Here is a 14,143-nt window from a genome sequence, read left to right on the forward strand (position 1 = left end):
CTTGCCAAAGAATTTACCTAACATGCTACTTAACTATATACAGTATAGGTTCATGATTTCAAATGGACAGGATTGTTTTAATTTGATCAGTTTATCATATTTATGTCCACTCATCCAGACTTTAATTATATTGTATGTTACATGATAAAAATATTTTTGTAAATAAGGAATAATTCAAAACCCTGGCATGGATTTAAATAATAGAGTCATATATGGTAGAAATTAAAGCAAGATAATGCCTCTTCATGAACTGGGTTCTGCTCATTGTTTGGTTTTGCTCAATACCAAAGGCAGGATAATAAATGAGTACACGTTAAAGTAAATGACTTTTCAACAATCACCACAGCAGGAAAGAGACTGTATGAGAAAGTTATGAAATTCAACTCAGTTTTTTTTTTTTACAATAACTTAGTACTTTTCTACCATCTACTTAAAAGTGATTTCAGGTATTTCTATAGTGCTTATGACTGTAGTACCTAAGCACAGTGAGTCTAAAACAGATAGGGGTCTGCAAATCTTGTCACAAAATTCTCTGACATTATTTGCAGATCATCTTTGGAAAATGTATATTAAAATGATGTGCAATCCCATTTCCAACCACTGAAGCAGTCACAAATTTCATATCCTCATCCACCGTTGGGCTTCATCTAAGCTGCAAGAAGAACCACATGCTAGCCTCAGTTCTCTGTCACAGTTAGGGGTACTCATAACTCATTGGGTCGGGGACAAGAGGAATAGTGTAAACAGGCAAACACGGTTCTATCACAATGTTATGGAACTGTGCTTTATCTTAGATTAAGACAGCAGTGGTTGACGTGGAAATAAGCAAGACAGGAAAATACAAAAAAAAAAAAAAAGTGGACAGAAATGGTGAAGGGAATTCCAGGTTTTTGGCACTGGTATTACAGAATTTGTTAATTACTACAAACTAAAAAAACTGCACATCAAAGGATAAAACACTACCACAAAGTGTACTTTGTATGAATTTAAAAATATTCAACCATCAATTGAAGTTACCTCTCGTAGTTCTCCAATTCTCCGAAGTGCTTTATCCTGGCTCTGGCTCAATATACCCTTAATAAAAAAGAATAAGCAGAATATTATTAAGTAAATTCAAATTTTTACTTAAAGTATTCACACTGACGCTACAGATACTTTACTTTAGTGTAGAGGACTTATGTTCTGCATCTCTCTTCCAAATCAAGCTGCCTGATTACCTTGCCTTGTCACAGTATTAGTACAAAAGGGGTTACTTGCAAATTATAAAACAGAGCATTAAAATCTGTATGTCCTGATCCTGGCTGCTGCTACTAAAAAAACAAAAAAACAAACAAACCACACAGAAGTGTAGCAAGCATCCCCAACTGAAGAGTCACAATTGAAAATACACAGCCTATTTTTATTCCCCTATAACCTGTGGTTTCTATTTTTTAATTATCATTACTTGAATTTAAATTTTAAACTTGTATTATGAAATTTTCTCATTTGATTCCCTAGCTGTTCAGAATGCTCACTTACTTTATTTCCCCTGGGGAACACTGGCCTCTCATTTTTCCACTGTCTGTATATTTTCTTACCCTTTTTTACATCCTCAAAGAAATCTCTTGGGGAAAGACTCAAAGTTTACTTTTTGTCTAAGTTGTTTTTTTTGTTTTTCAAATTACTGTTCCATGTGTTTAGCCCCCTACACTTTCGTAAGAGTATTTTTCCCTATAGAACACAATGGCTTTTCATTTCCCCCCTGCTTTTCTTGTACCTGCTATACGGGTTTCAAAAAGCTGTGAATGCTACTTCACATGTAAGCAACAAAGGGGGCTTTTAGAACTCATATACCTGGTATTCCTTTGCTATAGCAAATATAAGTGTGTGAAATGATTACTGTGTCCCTTCACACAGAAAATTATGGCAAAACTAAATTAGAGTAATTAAATGGATAATAATTTTTTGGATTTCACTGAAATCATTCTGGAAAGATTTTGCAATTTTATTAACAGTAGCACAAAATTTTGCAATGGGACATTGCAGAAATCAGGGGGATATGAGAGACTTTAGATCCAATGTAGCCCATAGTACACAAGCACTCTGCCAACAACACTTTAAAGAAAAGGTGGTGGTGGTGGTATATGTGATAGTTAAAGGAAAACTACAAAATTAAGTAATTCTGGAATTCATACTGCATATAAGATACACACAACTACCACCTTATGTAGGAAATTTTGTACAGACTGTTCAATTTATTTAGCATGAGCTATATTTTGCCTTTATTTTTTTTTAAAAAGAAGATAATACATTTCAAACTATTACAGAATAAAAGACTGAACCACAAAAAAATCCCTAATCTGAAATCTTAGTAGAAAAAATATTTTAGTGCTAGTGTAACTTATTTTTAAGATGCCAAAAGAAAAAGGAAAGTTACCTTTAAAATAAAGAGACTCATCTGCTTGGCTTCTTTTTCTTTAATTACTAGTACATCACTTACATATTTTACGATGCGAGAGAAGAACATTTTAAAATTCAGAAATATGCTCAGACAAAACAGGACAAATTGTACCTCTTCTTACCTGTAGCTTTTTCTTCTCTCTCTGGACAGTCTGATAGGCAGTGACCAGCTAAAAATATACAAAGCAAGCATATTGGTTAATTAAGTCCAGCTCCATCCAGAATTATCTAATTTGAAGTTAAAACTTTATAGTTTATGCAAGTTAACTAAATTTTCAAACTCCTCATTTCACCAGGTAGGCCCTACAGGTAACTTTTTCATGAACATTCCTCCTTTGGGTAGTACATACCAAAGCTCAGCAGGGGAATGTTTTCTAATAGAATATTTTCCCAATACCAAATGTGTTTAGGTTTCGAAGTCTGAATGGCAAAAATAAAACAGGAAGGTTACTCAGCATGCCATGTACCATTTGTCCCCTTACAGAAAAGCCTTTAAGCACAGGTGACAAAATAAGTTTCATGCAGGCAGTCCAGAAAATAAGGATTATGGCTGAAAAGCTACACACCTGAAAAACTACCCTGTGCTTCTATGTACTCCTCTAAATCCCAGATAGACTCAACTTCATTTTATAATATGAGGATGTACAAGACAGAATGTATATAACCCTTATAAAGAGAGGCTTCTGAAGCACTGAACTTCTTCCCATTCGCCTCACATACACCCAGCAGAATTGGTGGACAAAGAAAGATCGTAAATGGACCAAGTTTCTCATTGTAAATTGACAAAGACTTAATGAATAATAGCGCAACTCAGTTTAATTAAACTTTGGGGATGTTCCCCTACCATTTGCAAAGCTGGCAGGCCTACAATATCGTAATGGCACTCAGGTGCTAGAGTGTAAACTTTTGAAACTGGTTAAGCAGTACTCTGTTCAGCCAAAACTTTGTGTGCATCCAGAGATCTGAGATGCCACATAAAATCCTAATATACTATGCTGGAGAAAATGTGGGGCAATTAGCAATTTTAAGCACAAGTGATAGTCCTGTCTGGGGGGCGGGAGGGAATTCTTGGGACAGAAGAGAATAATCAATAATATTTGAAAAGCACATTTAGTTACAACAGCCATTCAAGGATTTTGTGGGAATAGGTAGCCCATGAAGCCAACTTCCCTTTTAAATTATTTATTATTAGAAGCACAAAAAATAATGATTGTAGCTGCATGGAAATCCCAATGTACATGTCTGAACAACAAAACAGTTTCTGGAAGAAAAGGAAATCTGTTCCATAGAATAAACGAACAGATTTCTAGAGCAAATTAGGAACTAATTAATAGACCATACTCAAAATCAGGACACTGAAGAAAACCTTCTCTTTAGTAACACTTTCTTTAGAGTTATACAAAGATCACTGGGTTTACACAGGTAAGGTTCGTTTATTGTGTATTAACACAGTGAATAATGCAGTGATCAGTTAGAAAACACTGAAAAGTATATAATTGTGCCTTCAGATTCTTAGTGAAAGAAGAGAAAATGAATTTGTCAGGTTTGTTTTGTTCATTCTAATTGTAATCTATTTTGTCAATAAGGTTGAGAGACTAAGATGTCTCCCTGCACACACACATGAAACAATAAAAATAAACAAATGCACATATTTTACTCCTTTCATTGTCACATCAGGAGCCAGATTTGCATAGGAATTTCTATATTCACAGGCAGAGTATATTTGGAGAATCATAAAGACTTTTGCAATGTTCAATTCTGAATGAACAAATGCATTTAAAGAAGAGAAGGATGGCTTTTCAGATCAACATTAGAAAATGAAGGTGACCAATTTTCATTGAAAACTGAAATTTATGGTCCTTGAACATAAACAAAGAACATTTTGTTTGCTTTTAAGTAGAAATCTGTGGGGTGTGATTTAAAATGAAAGACCAATGGAGGCAAAATGGAAAAACATTTGTATGTTGTACATGGAATACATCAATCAGAACACGTAAATATACGTTTTTGTACTTTGCCTCTGAATGCTATCCTTGAGAAGTACAATCTACTGCCATGCAACGTATCCCATGCTAAACTCACTCGGAAACACTATTACAATTGAAGATCTGACCAATATTTCAATTATATTCAACATAAATCTTTAGCTCAGGAAACCTCTCACAAGTATATTTTCCATATAACTCAAGAGATCCCAACTGATCCAGCTCAGTTGGTGGTAATATGGTTTTGTATATAAAACAAGAGAAGTTAAATATTTCAATGTTCTACAGATTACCAAAATAAAAAAAATTCATCTAGAAATACAAATTCATCTAGAACTAAAAAAAAATCTACCGTATATACTCGTTTATAAGCCAAATTTTTTTAGCAAAAAAGGGAGGCATCAGAGAAGGGGGGTCGGCTTATGAACGGGTATAGAGAGGGAGAGGTGGGACACAACCCCCCAACAAAGGGAGCAAGAAGAGGCAGCACAGCCAGCAGATCCAGAAGGGAAGAGGCGGGGCCAGAGTCTCTCCACTTCTAGCCACGCTGCTCTCCCCCCAGTCTCTGAAGCAGCTGCAGCTCTGGGGCTGGCAGGCTGCAGCCGTGCCGCTCGGCCCCACCCCCCAGAGCAGGCTGTGGTCGCTTGGTCCCGCCCACCAGAGCAGGCTGCGCCCGTGCTACCTGGCCCAGCCCGCTGGAACATGCTGCGGCCACGCCGGCTGGTCTGGCCCACCGGATCAGGCTGCGGCCGCGCTGCTCAGCCTGCCGGTGCAGCTCCGGCCAGGCCAGAGACATCCCCCCCGGCCCTCCCCAGATAAGGTGGGAATTATAGGGTTGTCTTATGAATTATATGGTCGGCTCATGAATGGGTCATAAAAATTTTCCATTTTTACTTATCCATCTTGGGGGGGATCGGCTTATAAACGAACCGGCTTATGATTGAGTATATACGGTAAGTTTCAAGTTACTAGCCACTAATTAATACCCTTGTCCCAAATACACAGCTACTGAATACACATACACAGCTAGTGAACTGATAAATTTCTTCCACTTTTTCAGCCCGTCACTCCTGCCTCCTCATCACCGTCTTTTCTTCCCTCCCACATTTAGGAAAGTCAATAAACATTTTCTTACCTCAGAATATTTTCCTCTGTAGTTGCCTAAACTACGTTCCATTCTACGCAATCGTTGTAAAAGCTGTTCTTTGCTGAGGCTGTCCATGTTTCCCAGTGACTCTTCTGCCTCGCTTTCAACATCAGATGGTGGATCAAATGTGGGACCAGGTGTGTCAAAGTCCAGTCGATTTAATGACTCTCTCGAAGAAGTTCGTACCAGGGACTCTTTAGAAGAAGAGCGGAACAGGGATTCTTTTACTGGACTTCGAAACAAAGATTCCATTGAAGGAACCCGGAGTTGGAGTTTCTGTGCAAAAGTCTGAGTGTCACTTAACTGCAAAAATATAAGGGAATGGATTACTTTGGCACTTCAATAAATCAGATCAATTAAAAATATAGGTACATATACATACTAAAATACTATCTTCATAGTGATTTTTCTTTTTCTTTGAAACAAAACTACTTATCTAGTGAAACATAGTTTGAAATTAGCCTCTGTACTAAACTCTATGGCAAAGAACTTAAATTAATAGCATCCTAGCAATAATTTAAACAGGTTTTTAAATGATCATCAAAAACCTAATAGTTGCATAAATATCATATTTGCTCCTAAGTTACAAAAGAAGTCAAATAGATACCGTTAAACAGAAGCCAATATTTTACAACAGCTTTATAAAGTCATTAAACATATCTCAAAGATATTGAAGTATGTTTCCTATGACCCACATAGTAAGTTTATTATACAAGTACTTGTATGGTAAAAAAACGTAGTGTCTACTTCAGGGGTTCTCAAACTGGGGGTTTACTCTATGATAGTCTTATTTCTTTATACTCACTTCAAATACTTAGTTCTAATATAGAACTTTCCACAGCAAAAAGAGTACACTTACTGAATTATACAAATGAAGTTCTCTAATGATATCCTGCACACTAGTCAGTACTCTACCACAATTCTTTTTAACCTTACCAAAATTTTTTACTTTGCATCCATGCAACACAATCTGTTTGACAAAAGCCTGAAAGTAATACCCATCCACACTGAATTAGCCATGTTATTTGGGGTAAGACTGGGGGCCTACCTACATGTCACCAAATTTTGTTAAAATGGCCCACTGGAAAGAAAAGAGAGGCTTATGCAACTTCACATCTAAATCTTCATTTCCCACAAAACTACCATTTATTAATAGCAATCCAACAGATTAAGCTGCCCAATCTTAACGGGCAATTACTGAGCTGTGCAACTTATATATCCAAGTATTTGGCCACCTCTACTCTAATACTGAGTCACACGAACGTATTAATACAGGCTAAAGCAGTCAACAGCATTTTTAATTAAATGAAAATGCTACAGAAAAAAGTACCTGAGGGGAAGGTGGTTCACTTCCATTGCTGTCTGTGGATTTGGGGGCTGTTTGTTTAGATACATTCTGTGGTGCAAGAAAATAAAAATATTACAAGAAAAGGAACACAATATAAAGCACAAAGAAACCCACCTGTTATAAACAGCATCCCAGTTCTGTGGCTTTGTAAATGTTTTTAGTAAACATAATTAGTACTTTTCCTTTTTTAAAATGCGTTCATGCAAACTGCAACTAGTATGTTAAGTTTTGAAAACACAAATTGCTGCAATATACAGAACTACAAAGCTGCTGTGTGTGGATTGATTAATACACTGAGAACTTCAAATGTCAACATCTCTTCTTAAATTACTCATAGGGCTTGCATTTGAAATATTTATTCATTAAGAAAGGTACTAAAAACAAATGGAAATGATAGCAGGAAAAGTGTGATTGACTGGTAACAAGTATTACACTATTACCACATGGGTTGTAAGCAATTACCCATATTACCTCCCTGGTATCAGTACACTCAGAAGTTTATGACTAAGTACAGAGAAAGAAATGACACTTTCAGAAAAGTTATGATATGCAAAACTTTTTAAAATAAAAATTTCTCCTCCACTCCCAAATGAAAAGTCAACAGAAAGCAATAATTTTTTTTATTTTTTATTAAAGAATTTAGAGATGATTTCCTTTTCTACCCCCTCTGTTTACATGAGTTCAGCAGCTTCTTGACCTGCATAAATTCAGATGCTTTATTGGTATTCAAACCAATGGAGGCTGAAGTGGTAAACATGCTAAAACCTGGAAGCGAGGATCTTTCAGGTTAAGAACTGCAAAGTATCTAAACTGAGCCAAAAAATAAGGATTACATTATAATGGAAACATTAAAATTGTATAAAAGGGGTTTTTAAATCAAGGTATGTCAAATGAATTTAACACAAACATTTGTACGTAAGCCATCACATGCAACAGATATGCAGTTAACGTATTCAGATATTACTACAATTGCAAATGTCATAGGTTTAAACACAGTATGTCTACAATGAAATTATATTGCATATATTTACTGTAAAAACGGGAAAGAGGAAGAGTACTCCTATAAGATTAAAAGGGCTTCCAATGGATTCATATGGGAAGGATGGACTCAGGGTGCCAAGGACAAAGGGAATCTAGAACAGACAAGGAAGCCTGAGAGGGATACACATTGTACATCCAAACTGACACTAAGTGAAATGAGCAATAAAATAAACCATATAAAAAGTCTATTTAGTTTTGGAAGTTGTATTATTCTGTCTACACTGATCACAAAATCTGTGCACTCCTTAAGAGGACTGCACCGCTAAAGGAAATACTAAGTTTCTTGGGACAACTATTGCTTCCTACAATCCCTGTGTATTCTACTTATGAGGCTGTCATAGCTTTCAATAGGTTTTACTCACAACTACCCTGGCTTTCAATTTTCATTTTCTATGTTAGAAAGCTAGTAATTAGGGAGACCTAAATAAAAATATAAACTTCTGATTCATCATTTGTGCAGTACCGATACTATGCTCAGTTCTGTACTGCACACAAAGGGAAGACAGTCCCCGCTGCAATGAGTTTACAGGCTTCGGGCTTGTCTGCATTTGACACATTAAAATGGCACAGCTGCAGCCATGGTGCTGTATTGCTTCAGTGTAGACACTACAGAGATGGGAGGGGTTCTCCTGTTGACATAGTTAATCCATCTCCCCAACAGGCAGTAGCTAGGTTGAAGGAAGAATTTTCACACCCATGATCAACATAGCTAGGTTAAGTTCCAAGTGTAGACGCGGCCTAAGTAAACAACACACTTCAGCTACAAGATGCACCTGGTGGCCATATCATGGATTTAGCACAGAGCTGTGGAGGTTTTATATGTCTGTTTCGTAAACAAATATGTTAACATATTTTAGACTGAAAGACTGAAGCAACAGTATTTACTAGTTCCAATCAGGTATTTATATTTATAAAAAAAATATGAACTGACACGAGAACAGCATCTATAAAGATTATTGTGAAATGTAGTTTCAAAGTTGAAACTGAAATACACCACCACTGTGACCCTAGGAGCACCCCAATGCCAGAGGGGAAAGGGCTCATTGCGATCTAGCAAAGGCTCAGCTGGCCTGACTAGCTCAGCATACCCCAACTCATGGCTGTCATAATCTGTATCTAAAAGGTGTCATGTAAGGGATCACATGCAAACTTGTAACACACTAGTCGTTAATATTATTGAGTGGTGTATGTACATGTGATATGAAAGATAACTATATACTGGAAATACATTCTTAAAGTGTGTTTGGCAGGTGGGGCTTAAGTCACTTCTCCCTAAACAAAGGAATGTGGTTCTGCCCACTTGAATGCGTCTCCAATGTAAATTGGGCAAGGAGAGACAATAAAAGTACTTAATAGGTAAACAAAGCCATCAAACTAGCAAGTGGGGAGATAGCCACTTAACTATCACAACAGGTAGACTACAAAATGTAACATGGCATCAGCTCCCTGGTGGGCAGCAAGCTGAGCCCTCAGGAGGTCTTTCTGACTTTGAAACCAAAGAAATTTTTACAGTATAAACAGAGAAATCCATTTTGGCGTCCTTCACCTGAGGAGACAAAGAAACCATGTGCTTTGGGCTCTGTGGTGGAGCCTTGCTAAGGACTGGCCAGCCATGCTGGAAGAATGACTGTTTTTAGTCTTAGATGCATATTTTTATTTGTAACCATTTCTATCCCAATTTCTTCTATTTGGTATCACTTAATCATCTGTTCTTTGTTAATAAACTTAATCTTTTTTTATTACAAAACCATCTCAGTGCAGTGTTTCAAACTGAAGAATAAAATCCTCAGCCAAACCAACAGGCTGGGGCTGTGTACTGTCTTTTTAAAGAAGTAGTGAACTTGATAAGGTTTTCTGATTGCTACAGTGGGAGGGGTGGAGCATTGCATAGGATATGGTTTTGGGAAGATCCGGGACTGCAAGGGCTATTGGTGTCACCCTGCAAGGAGAAACCAGGCTGGCAGAAGCCAGGATGAGGTCACTGTGCTGTAAGCAGGCTGCTGGTGCCATGGCTGAGCCAAAGCTGTCGAGCACAGAAACATCCCCGGTGTTAGGTGAACCCCGGAAGCATCACAACCGGCTATCCCCCATCACAGTATATAATTAACAATTTAATCTTAATTATGTTACCCTTTTTGTAGGTTGTCCTAATGTACACACACACCCCTCAAAGAATATACACTAAATTATTGTTTTGTAGTAGTGAATGGAAATAACACTGTTTAATTTTATGTACCACCTAAGGACTAAAAAAGGACCACTACACACAGTGCCATGTTACAGTAATTTAAATAATGTATGTACCTCAGAACATAATGTATGTTCTGAGGGTCATATCTTAATATCTGTAAAGTGCATTGCGATCCTTGGATGGAAGGTGCTATGTCAAAACTTCACTCTTTGGTAAGTCACAAGCTTAAAATTCTTTAATGCTAGTGGATTTCAACACTTTATGTTTATTAAAACTAGAATCAAGGAGGCTCTGCTGACACTTCTATAGGCTTGAACTTAGTGCAGGTGAGGTCAGGCTTTCTGCAGGCCACTGGAGAAGCACCACACCACTCCCTGGACTTCTAGCACTGACTGAAGTTCTGAATCAAGATTACTTTGATTACTGCTACTGCTGCTTCAGCCTTTGATAACAAATAACCCCAGCTCCCCTCACATTTTGATGGGTCCCTCTTCACTCCTATGGTGACTCAAACACAATCAGTCAGGAGCAAAGAAACCCTGGCCCATGAATCTTCAGTCCAAGCAACACCAGCAGAAGAGAATACAAGGAGCCTATAAGCAGCAGTAATAATGCAAGTAGCCCTTCTCAGCACTTAATATGCCAGGGCTCTCTCCCACTGATCCATAGCAAGCATGACATCACCAAACGCAGCTCTGTGTGGAAACCTCATTAACCCACAAATGAGGTCATCTTTATTAGTGCAGATTAATCAGGTTCCACTGTATATAAATCAGGGGTCAGACTGATTGGATATATCCTTCTCTGATGCTCCCAACCCAATCAGGCTTCCCCTCCCTCCAAAAAATAAATTTGCGGTTTCTCTCTAAGTTTCTATCCTTTATGTTTACAAAGATAATGTCCTGAGCATGAACTGATGCACCGCAGCCTGCCTGAGAGCTATATTTTCAGGATGTCTGTAGACTGAGAGGTGTGAACTGATCCATATACCTCAGTGGAGTGGTAAATCTGAAAGTTTCGGTAGTTTAAGTGTCTAAATTGTTAACTATTTTATTACCAATCATTTTTCAGAAAAATCTAGCTATTTTGGGATTGTGTGTAAATTTTGAATTTGAGGGAATAGGGTAGGAAGCAGTTAGCGTACATTCCTCCCTCCCCCGCACACACAATCTGACTTCTTATACACACAAGAATTCCACCTGAGAATAACATTTCACCTTGAACAGCCTGCTCAGAATCAGCTAACACAAGGAATAAAAGAGCTTCTCTCCAATTCAGAGCTGCCAGACTTTCACAGCTTCCCCACTATGCTCCGGTCTTCTATATCATATGCACCCTTTACATAGCCTTAAAAATTCCAGACAACACTCTTCTTTCATTTTTAATTTAACCGAAGAAGTTGAACTCTAATTTAACATTTAGTTTCCAGTATTCTGCACTCATCAAAAAAACGTTTCTTATTTAAACCTGTTTATTTTGTCCCTAGCTTTCCCTATATCAGGAGAGTGAAGAAAAACTGTTCTCGTGATCACCTCCTCTCCCTCTCATTCTTGCACCCCACAGGCACACTGTATTTTTAGAAAAGGATTAAGTAAAAAGTGGCAGAGCCACAGATGAAGCATTATTAAAAACACTGGCAATACCCATTAATGCTAAACCTCACATGATCTTTTTTTGAGGGGGAGAGGAGAGTATTTGTGCAGCTAGTGGTCCCAGGGAGGGCATGTACAGCCATCACTTCAGCATGTACAGAAAGGTATGCTCCAAAATGAAGCCACATTTAGGATACTACATAGTGTGCTGTTTTTCAGTGCACAACAGCCTACGGCTGGAAGCACAAATGAATACAGAACCTAATTATAACTGCAGGGAGAGTTTAGGTATGCAGAAAGTATCTAAACTGGAACATGGCCCAGAGTTGAACATGGCCAGGAGAGTGAAGTACTGATCAAGTTCCATGGGATCTCTAATGTTAGTTGGTTAGCACCTCTGATTTATATCTCAGCAGAAACAGGGGACCCCTCCAGCATCTGACTGTCCCTCTTAGCACCATAGTAAAGGACTGATTCAGTACTAACACTGAGGGAACTACCCCACATACTAAATCAACATAGCACTCAAATATCTGTTAAACTTCAAAGGACCACCTCCAGTCCAATCCTGCTTAATTTGCAAGATAGTATCAAAAGCACAACGTAGTATGGCTGCAGATCACATCCCAATTCTTTTCCTATACTTAAATGTCATAACACTGGAGCATAGAAGGCAGCAATTCTTCTGATTTTGAGGGAGTAGAAGTGAAACAGTCAAAAGAAGAGGGATGTTTAAAAGGAAACCTTGGTTCAGGTCGGAAATAGCATTCCCTTGGTGTGTTTGTTCTTCCTCATCCTCTCTTCTTGCTCTTGCTTCTCACCCAGCTCCAAGACTGGAAACATTGCTTTTACAATGCACAAGACAAGGGAATATACATTTGAAAAAGTATGAGTTAAGTGTATTTGTCTGAGTGATAGCACACTATTGCACTAACAACCATGCCATCAGCTAGGCATGGTTGAATTTCAGTATGTATGTAAGAAAACGGTTTTCTGCTACCATTATATATAGCAATATATGCTGAAATAGCATACTTTTTAAAGTTTTTTCAGAAAAAGCACTATCATCAATATTTATCATTCCCATTTTCCTTCAAAATATCCAAAGACAGATATTAAAAACTAGCAGAATGACTTACAGCAGCATTTATGGATTGTAGGCAAGGAACCTACAAATCTATGTGGCAATTGTTTGTTGAAAGTTTGGGAAGAATGCATTTTCCTGTGTAACAAAACAATGTTAATTTTCTGTGTTAAAATAAGTTCACATCATACAGCACACCAGCCATGAGCTATTGGGTATTACCCCTGAATTTTAGTGCAGGGTTAGCAAGAGGGTAGACAAGATACCTTTGTGAGACTATAAGCCATAAGCAGTACTAATTTTGCCTTCTAGAATTAACAGTATTCTCCTCCCCCACTAAAGGCATCACTGAAAAGGGCAGGAGGACTCACCACACTGTCACTCTGTGGTTTAGGTTGTTTGGGATCCAAAGCAAAGATAGTATACTCAGAGAGAAAAGCAGGCTCTGCTATCATCCCGGCTAGCAGCTGTGTCATTCAATGCAAAAAGCAGGGAGATGAAAAACACAAGTAATGAGAAAGGAAAAAAAATCAAAGAAGATTGCAAACGTTTATCTCACCATCTCAATTTCTGCACAGTGCTAAAAGGGTCTACAAAAAGATACAACATGGTATACGTAACCCACCGAGGAATGCAAAGCAAGAACAGAAATATATTGGATCATTCATTGTCATAACAGCCAAGATCTATTATACTGATTATTTGGAGAGGAAAGAAGTGGTAGCAAAAGTGTGCCCTAATTTAGCCTTGCATGAGCAAGTACTATTTTGCATTGACATTATAGTTTTATTTATAAACATCTTCGGAACAGATATGTTGTCCTGATATGTTAAATTGCTTATGACATAATATATTTATATTGAAAAATAACATCAGTACTTTTATGTCTACTCTAATACAACTATTAATATAAACTATGTACTTCTGAATGTTTATCATTCCACTAAGATTCATTAATTATATTGTAAAAAGTCCTTAAACAATGGGATGCTAACATATGTAGGATGTGCTCAAAACTATACTTTAGCTATCATCTCCATACATAATGACTGGAATCGTTAGGAGTTACAGAATGATACAAGAAATTGCTAACTCAACTGGTAGTGTTTACATTTAAGGTATTTGAATCAGTTTAGGAGATGAGTTTGTAAACTCACAGAAAGTAAAAGCATCCATGAAGAGAGACTGTGGAATAACAATTCAAATTCATTATTATGTATTCAAGTGTATTTTATCGTTTAACATTGTTAGAATGGTGTAACATGTTTCAATATATTACTATAATTAATATATATGAATATATATGTGTTGACATA

The 14,143-nt window shown here is 37.4% G+C and overlaps 1 protein-coding gene across 15 annotated transcripts in view; it reads right to left on the reverse strand.

Annotated features, from left to right (window-relative positions):
• Positions 1 to 14,143, reverse strand: part of GOLGA4 (golgin A4) — a 104,592-nt gene that overhangs the window by 69,030 nt on the left and 21,419 nt on the right. For 9 of the 15 annotated variants that reach the window (XR_005223957.2, XR_005223958.2, XM_043540654.1 and 6 more), the window contains 5 exons: positions 13,199 to 13,294; positions 6,902 to 6,967; positions 5,560 to 5,874; positions 2,562 to 2,609; positions 1,018 to 1,074 (listed from right to left, as the gene is read on the reverse strand). Coding sequence is in view for 13 of the 15 variants with exons in the window: in XM_043540654.1 (XP_043396589.1) it covers positions 1,018 to 1,074; positions 2,562 to 2,609; positions 5,560 to 5,874; positions 6,902 to 6,967; positions 13,199 to 13,294 (582 nt within the window). In the remaining 2 variants the exon portion in view is untranslated. Of the gene's footprint in view, positions 1 to 1,017; positions 1,075 to 2,561; positions 2,610 to 5,559; positions 5,875 to 6,901; positions 6,968 to 13,198; positions 13,295 to 13,386; positions 13,418 to 14,143 lie in introns of those variants that run through there. The other 6 variants (XM_037890104.2, XM_037890105.2, XM_043540657.1 and 3 more) reach the window with 2 other exon arrangements.

The sequence above is a fragment of the Chelonia mydas genome, chromosome 2 (assembly GCF_015237465.2).
Source record: "Chelonia mydas isolate rCheMyd1 chromosome 2, rCheMyd1.pri.v2, whole genome shotgun sequence".
Classification (NCBI taxonomy): domain Eukaryota; kingdom Metazoa; phylum Chordata; order Testudines; family Cheloniidae; genus Chelonia; species Chelonia mydas.